The sequence below is a fragment of the Rhinolophus sinicus genome, linkage group LG05 (genome assembly GCF_036562045.2).
Source record: "Rhinolophus sinicus isolate RSC01 linkage group LG05, ASM3656204v1, whole genome shotgun sequence".
Taxonomy (NCBI): Eukaryota; Metazoa; Chordata; class Mammalia; order Chiroptera; family Rhinolophidae; genus Rhinolophus; species Rhinolophus sinicus.
This window is the reverse complement of record NC_133755.1, coordinates 122,625,528-122,638,188: the sequence shown is the minus strand read 5'-3', so window position 1 is coordinate 122,638,188 and position 12,661 is coordinate 122,625,528. Positions and strand designations below refer to the sequence as shown.

The 12,661-nt window shown below is 33.2% G+C and overlaps 1 protein-coding gene across 2 annotated transcripts in view; it reads left to right on the top strand.

Annotated features, from left to right (window-relative positions):
* RNGTT (RNA guanylyltransferase and 5'-phosphatase) overlaps positions 1-12,661 on the top strand; it is a 240,829-nt gene that overhangs the window by 29,759 nt on the left and 198,409 nt on the right. For both annotated transcript variants that reach the window (XM_019743291.2, XM_019743290.2), the window contains exons 7-8: positions 5,075-5,184; positions 6,331-6,432. In XM_019743291.2, the coding sequence (XP_019598850.2) occupies positions 5,075-5,184; positions 6,331-6,432 (212 nt within the window). The remainder of the gene's footprint in view (positions 1-5,074; positions 5,185-6,330; positions 6,433-12,661) is intronic.

Sequence of the window (12,661 nt, the reverse complement as noted above, 5' to 3'; positions counted from 1 at the left end):
GTTGTGTTAACTCTTTTCTGCACATGAGTGCAGACTATTTATTCAAGTAGTTTGCTTATGATAAAAAAGGGAGAGTAGGGTGATTGCTTGATGCGGACATAATCAGAAAAGGCAAACTCAAGCATATTTATTGCTTGTGGATAAGATGCAAATGGAATCAATGAACGTCAATAAAAGTTGGGGAATAAATGATAGAGCAATCTGAGGCGATACAAGGGAATGTAGTTCAAGAGTAGATGGAGAAAGTTCTTCAACAAGGGAGGGGGATATCTTATCTTCAGTACTTAGATTGTGATTTTTCCTCAGTAAATTTAAGCCTTATGCGTGAGTGGAAGAGACTAATGGTAGATTGATACAATATTGGGTATATTTAGTATAGATGTGATGGAAAGAGGGAAAGGAGTACAAAGGATATCAAGCAAAGAATAATTGAAGTAATCAGCCATAGGCTCTAGACTGAATTCAAATAAGGTCCGGATTGGGGCTGTTAGACTATGAAAAGGGAGAAGTGAGAGATTGTTAGTCTTGGTGAAATTGAAAAGTGAGCACAGTGAGAGTAAGAGTTAAGCTATTTAATGAAAGAGGTCAAAGAGAGGTACGTTGGCTTTAGAGGTATGTGGGCACTCAGTGTGAGTTGAATTGATGAATCAAGAGGTGGAACAATATGGAATGATGATGGTAGGGCCATCGAGCTGGTTGTTCAAGTTAAGCAGGAGACTAGGGTTATTGGAAATGAAATGACTGAACTGTGAAGCCTAGGTTGTTTGATGGGTCAAATTACCTCAGTGAATGTTGCTGTTACCAATATAATGATAGAAGTTAGCATGGTAGGAAATACTGTTCTTGATGAATGTGGAGAAATAACCAGAGGTCAATACACGAAGCACAGAGTGTTTGGTTATGTTTAGACTCTCTGGTTACAAGTATCAGAAACTAACTCAAACTCGCTTAAATAATAAGGAACGTATTATGAATAAATGGGTGGAACTCTTAAGCACAAGAATATAGCCCGATCTCAGGAAGGGACTGGCGGCTGGACCTGGAAAGCTACCTAGAACCCACTTTCCGCTATTTGTTCTTTTTTTTTTTTTTTTTTGGAACTTCTTTTTTTTTTTTTTAAATGTTTTTTTATTTTAAGTATGTTTTTCCAGGACCCATCAGCTCCAAGCCAAGTAGTTATTTCAATCTAATTGTGGAGGGCGCAGCTCACAGTGACCCATGTGGGGATCAAACCGGCAACCTCATTGTTAAGAGCACCGCGCTCTAACCAGCTGAGCTAACTGGCCGCTGCTCTGCTATTTGTTCTTAATTCCTCCTCTTTGCATTTCTCTCCTTTTTATTTCTGTCTCTCTCCTTTGTTCCTTGTTTACCTGGGAGATTATAACTGTCTTCTAAAAGCTTACATGTTAATCATTTTAGCCACAGGCTGAATCCCAATTCCAAAGTTACTAGAAGAGAACCTGATGGGTTCAGATTGAATTAGGGGGTTCACGCGTGCTCCCATCAACTTTGGCTGGAGGAGGGTGTTATTTTGTAATGTCATGTGACATGGCTGTTAGGGTTCTGTCTTTGTGGATGGGGAGGACAGCTGTTACAGAGAGCTGTTAGGCCACCAACCACTGTGAATGTCTGGCCTACCACAGTTGAGTATGTAGCTGAATGGAGTTAGTCTAAATGGACAAGGAGCTTTTGAAAGATGCTAGAAAAGAAGCGATATAGAATGGTTTATACTACCCATGGGATTTAGGCAATGGGAGAATGAGTAGCTTTCACTGAAGAGAGAAGTGGTCTTCTTGGTGGACAGCTAGCTTTTAGTTAAGACACAGAATATACGGTGTTCATGAAAAAAATTGAGGTTATAGGGAAGGTTATTTGTGGAAAAGAGATTCCAGGGTTCATATTGGCACTCTGGGAAGGTGATTAGATGAACCAAGGGACTCCAAAGTAATGAGGACAAGACCATCAGAGAGAAAAGGTGACTGAGAGTTGAATTTTGGGTGATGTCAGTGGTATGTATGGTTGACAGGAATGAGAAATGTAGGTGTAATTAACTGGCAAACTCATGTTTGGAAAGCTTTTGTTTTCCTTTTTTTCAATCTGAGGTTGAAGATAGCAGAGGTAATCCAAGAGTGATTAATTCTTGGCATGAGACTTTATTTTTGTTAAGAGTTCCTCTTTCCTGACTCGTATATTGATGTAACTGTGATTTGAAGTAATGGACTCCTTGTAGTAAATTCGGATAGTTCTGTTTGGTTTATAACAGTGGTACATGTCCTGTACTTGGCCCTCACATTCCTAAGATACCTTCTTTATTCATCTTTTGAGCATATGCTGTTGAGTTGGAAAAGCATGACTTACAGGTATGTTGCTTGCCGCTTTGAATTGATGTTTGGGGTCATCTCTTTGAATAAAACTGCTAATGCATTTTCTTCATCGCTCAGATATCCTTGTTACACATTACATGCAAACTTGCTTACTCTCTTTACACACACCCCTTTACACACACACACCCCTTTCTCACATAATTTGCCCCCCATCTTCTGTAATACTATCCTTAATTTCTCTCTAATTGAACACTCATTCCGTTTGTCCTGTTTGTGATAGCCATACAAATTTCCATTTTAAGGCTGGCATAATCTATCTATGAAATGCACTTTTTAAAATCTTCAGCATATATTATCTTTATATTTTCTTTATTTCCACACAGTGAAGTGGTAATTTGTTAAAAAATAAAAATAAATGTCAGTGACTTTAAGACTCAATTATGTTATATTTGAAAGTAGTTTCAGACTTACGACATTGCTATTTATATTTAGAATTAGTGATCTTTCTTGGAAATATTACATAATTTTGAATACTATAAACTGATATTTTTGTCACAAGAAACTTGTAGTGACAGTAGATAGCAAATTAAGTTACCTCAAATTTACTAAATATTACTTCTGAATAAGGTACATCATGCTTTACTTTTTTTTATTGGACTTATTCCCAGCTTTATTTTTACCTAATAGTAGTTATTGCAGAAGAAAATAGGGAAAGATAAAAAAGTAAAAAAAGAAATTACGTTGTAGGAAAGATTAAGGAAGAAAAAAAATAAATGGATGACACATTTACAAATGGTTGGAATTACGTTTTATAAACAAACTCAATGGTTGTTAAATCTGTACTAAGGTTCAATATTTATTTGTTCTGTTAAATCAAAAAATATTTAGCTTGTTCAACTGCATAGACTTATTAGCATATTTCTGTAGTAATATGGTGGGAAAGTGCTTGGTTGAATGTTGATTACATTTCCACTGTTTTAGTCCTTTTCATTATCTGTTAGAAAAAGAAGTAATGTTTGTGTTTTTAGGGTTAATTTGTGCTAATTTGGCCTTTGCTTTTCAGAAATTATCATTGATTTCATAGCTTTGCTTAGGTAATACATGTTTATAAATGAAGCTAGATACTTCATTCATGTAAAACTAGTACCTTCAGAATAAAGGTGCTGAATTTTGAACTCTTAATATTTTCTCTTTTTAATTAGCATAACTAGATATACGAATACTTTTATAAGAATATTGACGTTATCTGAATATCTGAATATCTCAGTAACTGAATATGGCAAAAATCTTATCCACCTGGTGTAGCTTTCCTTTAAAAGTGCTTTCTTTTCCTCCCTCCCTCCCTCCCTCCCTCCCTCCCTCCCTCCCTCCCTTCTCTCCCTCCTCCCTCCCTCCTTCCCTCCTTCTCTTCCTCCCTTCCTCCCTTCTTCCCTTCCTCCTTCCCTCCCTCCCTCCCTCTTTTCCTCCCTCCCTCCCTCCTTCCCTCCCTTATTTTCTCTCTTTGTCTTTCATTCATTTATTCATTATTATATTTAATGGTAGAAATGGTTCTAAAACAAATTTCACTGGCTGGTAAAGAGAGGTTAATGGTGTAAGAGAGAGCAATGGTATTTTTTGATCCTTTGGGTCATGAAATCTCTGAAGTATGCTTCTTTAAGAAAAATAAAGTAGACAGTATATTAGATAAGTATAATGTGAATCAGAATTGGGATCTGAATTAGATGACTGGATTCGACGCAGGACTTTTCTATATTTGACAAGGATGTATGTGGAATAAATATTGTGTTCTCTTTTTCTCTTCCCAAGTGGCTCAAGTTGCCATGTCTTTGCTAGAAGGTTGATCATTGCAGCTTGTAAACCATGTTTTTTTACCCTCTAATTACATTAACAGCTAGAGTTGTTTTATGGATTTTTGTTGAGACTAATGCCAGCCCTCTTATGGATCTGAAAGTAATTGTAGCATGAATCTAAACTATTTTTTTTAGTTTTTAAACTTTCCAGGAGTGTTCTTTATGTGATATATAAATTTTCCAACTGTCTCACTTCTCTGTGATTTTTAAAAAATATGCTACGAAATATAATAAGATATTTTATGTAGGTCTGAATTAAAGAGTTTAGGTTAAAAGTTCAATGATGAGTAATATTTAATTTTATGTTGATACCTCGAGTGACTGTAGTTTAGCCACTTTGTCTATTTTTATCCTCTATTCTGGTTTAGAAAGGTATATATTGTGGGTCTTTATCCCTTTAAATCCATACTCTGTAAGTGATGCAACTCCTCTACCCTTCCCCAAACGAGGATATTTGGTGACTGATGTAGTGTAGACCTGGGTTCATATTCTGTTATTAGTGCCTGCAGTCTGTATGTCTCATATACTCACTTGTGAAATAAATATAATAGCGTGTACTTTTCAGAGTTGTTAGAAGGGTTAGGAAAATGTTCGTACAATGCCAGATACTCTGCCTAGCTCTGAGTAAATGGAAGCTAAGTTATTATGACTGCTATAATTTCTGAGTAGTGCCTATGAAATGCTTTGACAATATTATATAGACACTGAGCTGAAATTATTTGCTGGGTTAAAGAGAACTAGTGTACATCTTTGGGGAGTTTATAGAGCTTCCTGGAGCAGACCATTTCTGTTTCAAATATTTGCTAAGATTTGTGATGATAAATGAATCTATCTCTCAGTCTGGTTTTGTAAATGGATTTGAACTCTAATAAAATATTTTTCCTTTCTCTTTATTTTAAGGGTGCTATTTTCTTGGAAGGTATAACTGTTAAAGGTGTAACTCAAGTGACAACTCAACCGAAGTTAGCAGAAGTACAGCAGAAGTGTCATCAATTCTGTGGCTGGGAAGGGTAATAAACATTTTAATGTTTTAAATAAAATTTACCTTTTTCCTGCAACACTTCATATTGATACAGACATTAACATAGCCTATTTGCTCCTTGAAGTTTGTATATTTACATAGAGTGCGTAAAAAGATGTCATGTAAGAGTTTATCAGGTTGTTCTCAGGACAGGCAGTGTAATAACTAGACAGTTGAGTCAAAAATTAGATGACTCACATGTCTTCCTAAAGGAGTAGAAAGTTACTGTTGTCACTATCTAGTATTTGTTTTGTGTGTTTGATTCTACTGTTGCTGATTAACGTTTGGGTTGCCCTTATCATTGTATTAAGGGAGAAGAGGTGAAACTTGAATATGCCACATTTTTCAGTTTTTCTGTAGCCAGTAACCTGGGAGAATTGGTTTTAAATATGTTCCCCCTATGATGCCTTGAAAATATTTATCAGACATTCCATGGGAGAGGATTCTCTCAGGTCTTGGTCTATGATCATTTCTGTTGATCATTGCTATCTGTGGCAGAAAATTGTACAGCTGGAACGTGATAAAACAGGACTGTTAATTGTTAAAAATTCCTAATACAAGGCACTTTTTGACTGGTACATACAGATCAACGAGCTAGAAATAATTGTAACTAAAAGATGAAAATGATGATGAAGTAATATTGATTTTAGTTGTGTTAAATCCTTGCCAAAATACTTTAATCTTGATCTACATTTCTCCTGTTTTTGTCACTTCTGGGCATATTTTGAGGAGACACTTGCCAACTCTGTAGTTACGCCAAGTTGGCGGTGCCATGATGGAGGAACATGGGGTCTAGAATAATGTAAGATAATTAAGGCAAGATTTGAACTTCTTTCTGATTTGAAAGACTTGTAAACATATTTACTATTTAGATCATGTATGTTAATATTTAAAAATTAGCCCAATAGTTATAGTCTAGTAATGGCAATTAGAATCTTATTAACTTGTGATCTAAAATGTCAAAAAAATGATAACCTTTGTCAGCATTCTTCTGAAAGCTAATATTATTCCAATTGACATTAATCTCATGATAAGGAGAACATTGTGATAAATGTGTGACTCATGTGAGATTGGTTTCAGACATGTATTGCTTTGTATGGATACCAACCATAATAGTAAAATGTTCCTCTTTAAGGTCTGGATTCCCTGGAGCACAGCCTGTTTCCATGGACAAGCAAAATATTAAACTTTTGGAGCAGAAGCCATATAAAGTAAGCTGGAAAGCAGATGGTACCCGGTAAGTTAGATGTCTCAAAAAGTTACACAAATAACCTTAATGCTTGAAGAATATTGCTTTGTTGTTAGAGAAGGTTTGCTCTCTAAGGAGTGTGAATTTCTGACTTGAGCGGCAAACTAAGCATGTTTCAAATATTGCATAGTTTTTTTGTTTAGCTAGTATTCTTAGCTGTGCAGTACTCTTCCTGCTTAATTTTTTGTTTCAGAGTTCTGTTAGTTTGACATAAATCTATAGCAAATTTAAGTCTGAAAGTGTTATTTCTCTTGATAATATTGTGCTTTTTGGTATGTCTGCTGCCCACCACCTTGTCTTTAATGATTGTTGGGCACTTCTAAAATGAACAGATGTGCTGTCAGTTTATAATCTAAAAATTACCGGGTCTCCCTGATTCAGTCTATTTTTTGTTTCTTTGAATAGTTTTTCTTTTAATCCTTGCTAATTCTTTTTGTGATTTTATACACTCTTAAGATTGTTTTATTCTTACAATAAAGCTTAGCTTCAAATTTCATATTCCTAAGTTTTAAAATATTTATTAGTATAAATTTTATGCTTCCTCAATAATATTTAACTTTTGTAATCCATATTTTTATAGCTTTGTTATATATATTTAGCAAATGTTTATTAAATGTTTTGATAGTTGAAATAATTATTTTAACAGATATTAATATAGGAGTCTTATTAACTTTTTCATAATAAAATGTTTTAGAATAATTAGGAGTGCATATATATTGTAGGTTTTCTTTTTAGCTTTATTGAGATATAATTGACATATGCCATTGTGTAACTTACTGTGTATGTGTTGATTTGCTATATTATACTTATATATTGCAAAATCATTATTGCCATAGCGTTAGCTAACACGTCCATCACTTAACATAATTACCATTTCTTTTTTGTGGTCAGGACATTTAAGATCTATTATCTTAGCAACTTTAAAGTATATAATATAGTATTAGTAACTATAACCACCATGCTATACATTAGATCTCCAGAACTTAGTTGTCTTATAACTGGAAGTTTGTACACTTTGGCCAACACCTCCCATTTCCACCACTCCCCTCAGTCCCTGGTGCCCACCATACTGATTTCTGTTTCTATAAGTTTGGCTTTGTTAGATGTCACGTGTAAGTGCTATCATAGGGTATTTATCTTTCTCTGACTTATTTCACTTAGCATAATGCCCTTAAGGTCCATTTGTGTTATAGTAAATGGCAGGATTTCTTTCTCATGGCTGAGAGAGAGGGAGAGAGAGATTGCGTGAGATACCACATTCATGTAACTTTTATTACAGTACATTGTTATAATCGTTCTATTTTATTATTAGTTATTGTTGTTAATATCTTATTGTGCCTAATTTATAAATTAAATTTTAACAAAGGTTTGTATGTATAGGTAAAAACATAGCATACATAGAGTTTGGTACTATCAATGATTTCAGGCATCCACTGGGGGTGTTGGAATGTATCGGGATACCCCTATGGATAAGGGGGGGATGCTGCATACCACATCTTCTATATCTGTTCATCTGTTGACAGAGATTTAGGTTGTTGCCATATCTTGGCTATTGTGAATAATGCTTCAATAAAAATGGAAATATAGATAGCTCTTTGAGATCCTGTTTTCATATTTTAGTTTTTAGATGTTATTTTGAAGATGGTATAGGTTGCATTTAATTTTTAAGAGAAATTTTTGAATGTCAAAGTGGCAGTTACACCTTTTGTATCATTCTTTCTTTATCTACATTTAACTTGTGATCTTAAAAGATGCATGGGTTTCAGGTGTACAATTCTGTAACACATTATCTATATATCACATGGTGTGTACACCTGAAACCTATATAGCTTTACTAAGAATTGTTACCCCAATAAACTTTAATTAAAAAAAAAGATACCTGGGGAGACATGAAGTGGGGCAGATACACTTAATTTTAATAATAGGTGAATATAATGATATTTCAATATGATATGCTTTCTAGTAATTTATCACATTTTATTTTTATTATTTGGAAATATATCAAAATATTTTCTTTCATTTGCGTTTGTTGGAAACAATGGTTTCCTTCAATTTAGCACTTTTTAGTTTTTGGGGGGATTTTGTAGGTAACAGGTTCATTAAAGTTCAGAACATAACATTAAAAGAAGAAAATAAAAGTCATTTTATCACCTAGAGATAACTACTACCATAACTATTGACCATATTCTTTTGGTTATAAAACAGTTATTGTTTTCAATATTAATGCTTGATATAGTGAATTCAAATAGTTAAATAACAAAGTATGTTTTCCATATATATTTTTAATATGTTTTATATATTTACACATATATGTTCATTTGTTTACATTATTTTGAATTTACTTTAAAATGAACTAGCTTTAGAAATTAATATTAATGTATGATAAAAAAATTCAGACAGTATAGATAGATAAAATGAAAAATTTGTTTGTCTTGGGTGCTTCTAGGAGTATTCATTCTATAAGGATGAATCTATAAGGATGACACAGTTAACGATTCAGATATAGATAATTTGGATGATTTGTCCCTTCCATGCCCTCCTCCCTGTGGATATGTGTTTTTGAAGGATAAGTAAAAATTGGCTTCATTGCTTATTTTAGAATGTTGAAATTATATTTAGTTTTTTGGATTATAATAAGTTCAGAATCTGTTAAATTGTTGTAAGGATTAGCATAAGTTGAGTTTTTGTTGACATATATTTTTAATTGATATGTAACAATCTCTTAACAGATGGGTTTATTACCTGCCTCTTTGAGTGGAGAATGAGTGATAAAGGTGCCTATCTCTAGGCTTTATACTCCAAAATGGCCTTGGCATTTGGGAGTGTGGCATAGTTTTGATCTGATGAGTTTCATATTCTGGGTATTCTTCACTTTCTACATTGCCTTCTCTATAGTATCGAAGGCTATGATCGTGCCAAACCTTGGGCAAAATAATATAATAAAGTCTGCAAAATTTGTCACATATTCTGCCATCTTACTTTTGTTTATTTTTACTCCGCTGCAGTTGTATTCCTCTTTCTCTGTGTCTCAGTACTGTCAGACCCCTAAATGATTAGCTAAGTAATTTAATCTAATATGTTTTTGATCGATAATGGAAGTATCTCATTTGTTATACAACAATGCTCCACTAAAACCAAAGGGAAACTTCTGAGTATTTATTTGAATAAATGAATTGCAGCTCTTTCCCTTGTGTTGTATATCTAGAACATTTATATAAGATAGGGAAAATCTGTTATTTTTATAAAGTTGTAAAATGATTAAATAAAGTAATTAAAGCAATTAGTGTACTGCTTAGCATACATGAATGAAGTACTCAGTAAAAGATAGCTACTGTTTATTTTTCTCTTCTCTCTTTTCACAAATGGATTGCACTCATTGCTTGCAACAAAGATATGCAATAAGTAATTGAATAAATAAGTGAATGAATAAGTAAATTACTATGGGAGGGATTAATAAAGTAAGTGATTAAATGAAAGAATACAATACTTAATCTAACAGCATAAATAAAATGTGATGTATCTAGGGAACGACATACAGCTTGACCCATGGGAGAATTCCAAGAAAAGAGTCTAGAAAGATCATCTGTATTGGTCATAGTGGAGATGCACAAAAGGGTATAAATGCAACACCAGCAGAAATGATACCAGGGTACTGCAGATACAGTTGGAATTGAACTGTTTTGTAGTTGTGAAATACTGCTGTTCCATAGATTTTGTAGACTATTCTGAGAAAAGATAATTAGAACTTTTATAATAGAATTCCTCAGTGTACTTAGTTTATTAGCAGAATTTGTCATGCAATAAAAATAAATGATCAGTCCTCAAAATCCATTCATTCAAAATTAATTTAACATCCATGGGAAAGTGGTGAAGATTTAGAACTATGTAAAATTTTTAGAATTAATCTCACAATTTATTTTAATTTTTTTATCTAAAGATTAAATAATATAAATTTAATTTCAACTGTTTCTGAATCATGAGGTTAAAAACCAAATTATTTTTTTGTAACTACTATTATAATGCAAATAGTGAAGTAAAAGATAATAACTCAGACTTTGACTTAGGAAAACTGTAAGGCTATGGGAATAATTTGTAACAGACAAGCAAAAGCCTTGTAATGAATTGATAATCATAATGAAAGCAAGCTCCTTGAGGCCTGGGACTTTTGTCTTTTTAACCACTGTGTGTGTCACCAAGGGCTGAAAGTAGTGTCAGGCACATGGTGGGCTCTTAATAAATACTTATGAAATGAAGTAGTGAGTGAAAAGCGGCTAATGTCTTTGCATGAAATATATGGAAACACTTATTGTGGTTGTGAAAATTTTGAGATAAAAAAAAGTACAACTCTAAGTCACATTTAATTTTTAAACAAAAACGTTTAGCAAAATAAAAAAAGCATATTTTAAGGAAAATGATACACTAGGGCAGTATTTAAACCTAGACAGACTTAAGAAAGAACTTTTGTTTGGATTTATGTAACATAGGGATGATCTGTTACCCCCATAGAGTTGTTACGAAAGTGTTAAATGAAGTAATTAATTTAAAGCAATTAGCATTCAGTAGACATTCAGTAAAAGATAGCTACTGATTTATACATGCGTATGCTTATCTCTGACTTAGTATATAGGTATTATATATATAATATACACACATATACAAGCATATGCTACTTTAAGAAAAACTGAATATACAGGTAAATTATTTCAGGAATTAAAAAAAAGGCCTCTTAGGCATTTATGGAAATGTAATTTATAGTCAGCTTTTTAGAACACATCTATTTAAGTAAGCGAGACATATTTGTGTAATGCTTCTTGGAGGAAATTGTAGTCAGATTCATTCTTCCTGAACTCTGGTCAGAGAACCCCCTTCTCTCTCATTCATGCAAAAATTATATTGAAACCTTGTTTACCTCCAAGGCTGTGTCAGGTGCTGAATGGATCAGAATCCCCAGCTTTAAGTTTTTTGTGTCATCCAGGTTTCAGCAAATGTTTTCTGTAAGGGCCAGATAATGACTATTTTAGGTTTTGTGGGCCGTGCGTCTCTGTTTCAACTACTCATCTCTGCCACTGTAGCACAGAAGCAGCTGTACCTTGCTGCTCTTACATCAATAAATATATAACTGTGTTCCAATAAAATTTTATTTACAAAAACAGGTAGCAGGCCAGATTTGGCCTTTGGGTCATAGGTTTGCCAACCTGTGATGGAATACATTCTCCTTAAAGGACTATTTTTATATCTCAAATATTCTTTCTTTGTAAGAAAGTGTAAAAGTGAGCTTATGGTAGGAAAACATAAATTTAATATGAAGACGTTTTATTTTAAAATTCGCTTCAGTTAATTATAAAAGTTGCAATAAGTTTTTCTTCCCATTAATTATAATTTATTTCTAACCCCCTGGTACTTGGGAGGTATTTTTTCATTTAAGTAATTCACTAAATATATAAATTTGAGAGGCAAATTAACCTTTTTTTCTCATAAAAATCATGTTTCATGCCTTTCTTATAAGAGTATTCAGTTTATAATATGTTCAGGCAGCTTCTATTATATATTTGCTGCTCTAACGGTTTTTATGCAGAACGGTGTAATTACCCCAGGTAGTTAGCTTACTTGGATCCCTTGATATGTATCTCAATAATGTTTGTAGCAGATGTTTATTCTAATGACTGGAGCTGAATGTTCAGATAGCAATAGTGTGGATAAGGTAATGAGTTGCTAGACTAGAAAAGTCTTACTGAAAGGAATATTAAAGAGGTTTCAGATGTCGCTGGAATAATTTTCAGTGAACTACAAAAACCAAACTGTTTTATGCTACTCAGGGACAAAATGAATAAGTCAAATTATGATCAATTAAGTAATGTGTATACTACTTTAATTTAGATTTGTTCACTTAGTAGTTGTTTTTCAGTTCCACTTATGGGAAGGGATCAGAGCAAATAAAAACTTCTATTTAGCTCTATTTTTCTTTTACTTGCAAAGCAAATAGTTCCCTATAATATATAACATAAGAACTTTGACCGAACATTTATCTCCTATCTTATTTGGTAATAAATATTAACTTACAGCCATAACATCATACCTATATTTAGAAACTCACTACTACATGAAGTTATATGTGGAAAGGATATTTAATTTCTACACTGTTCTAGGGACACTTAGCGTTTTAGTGGAGGCATGGGAGGGGCCAGAATCCAGAAAAATAAAATACCTGCTTCAATTA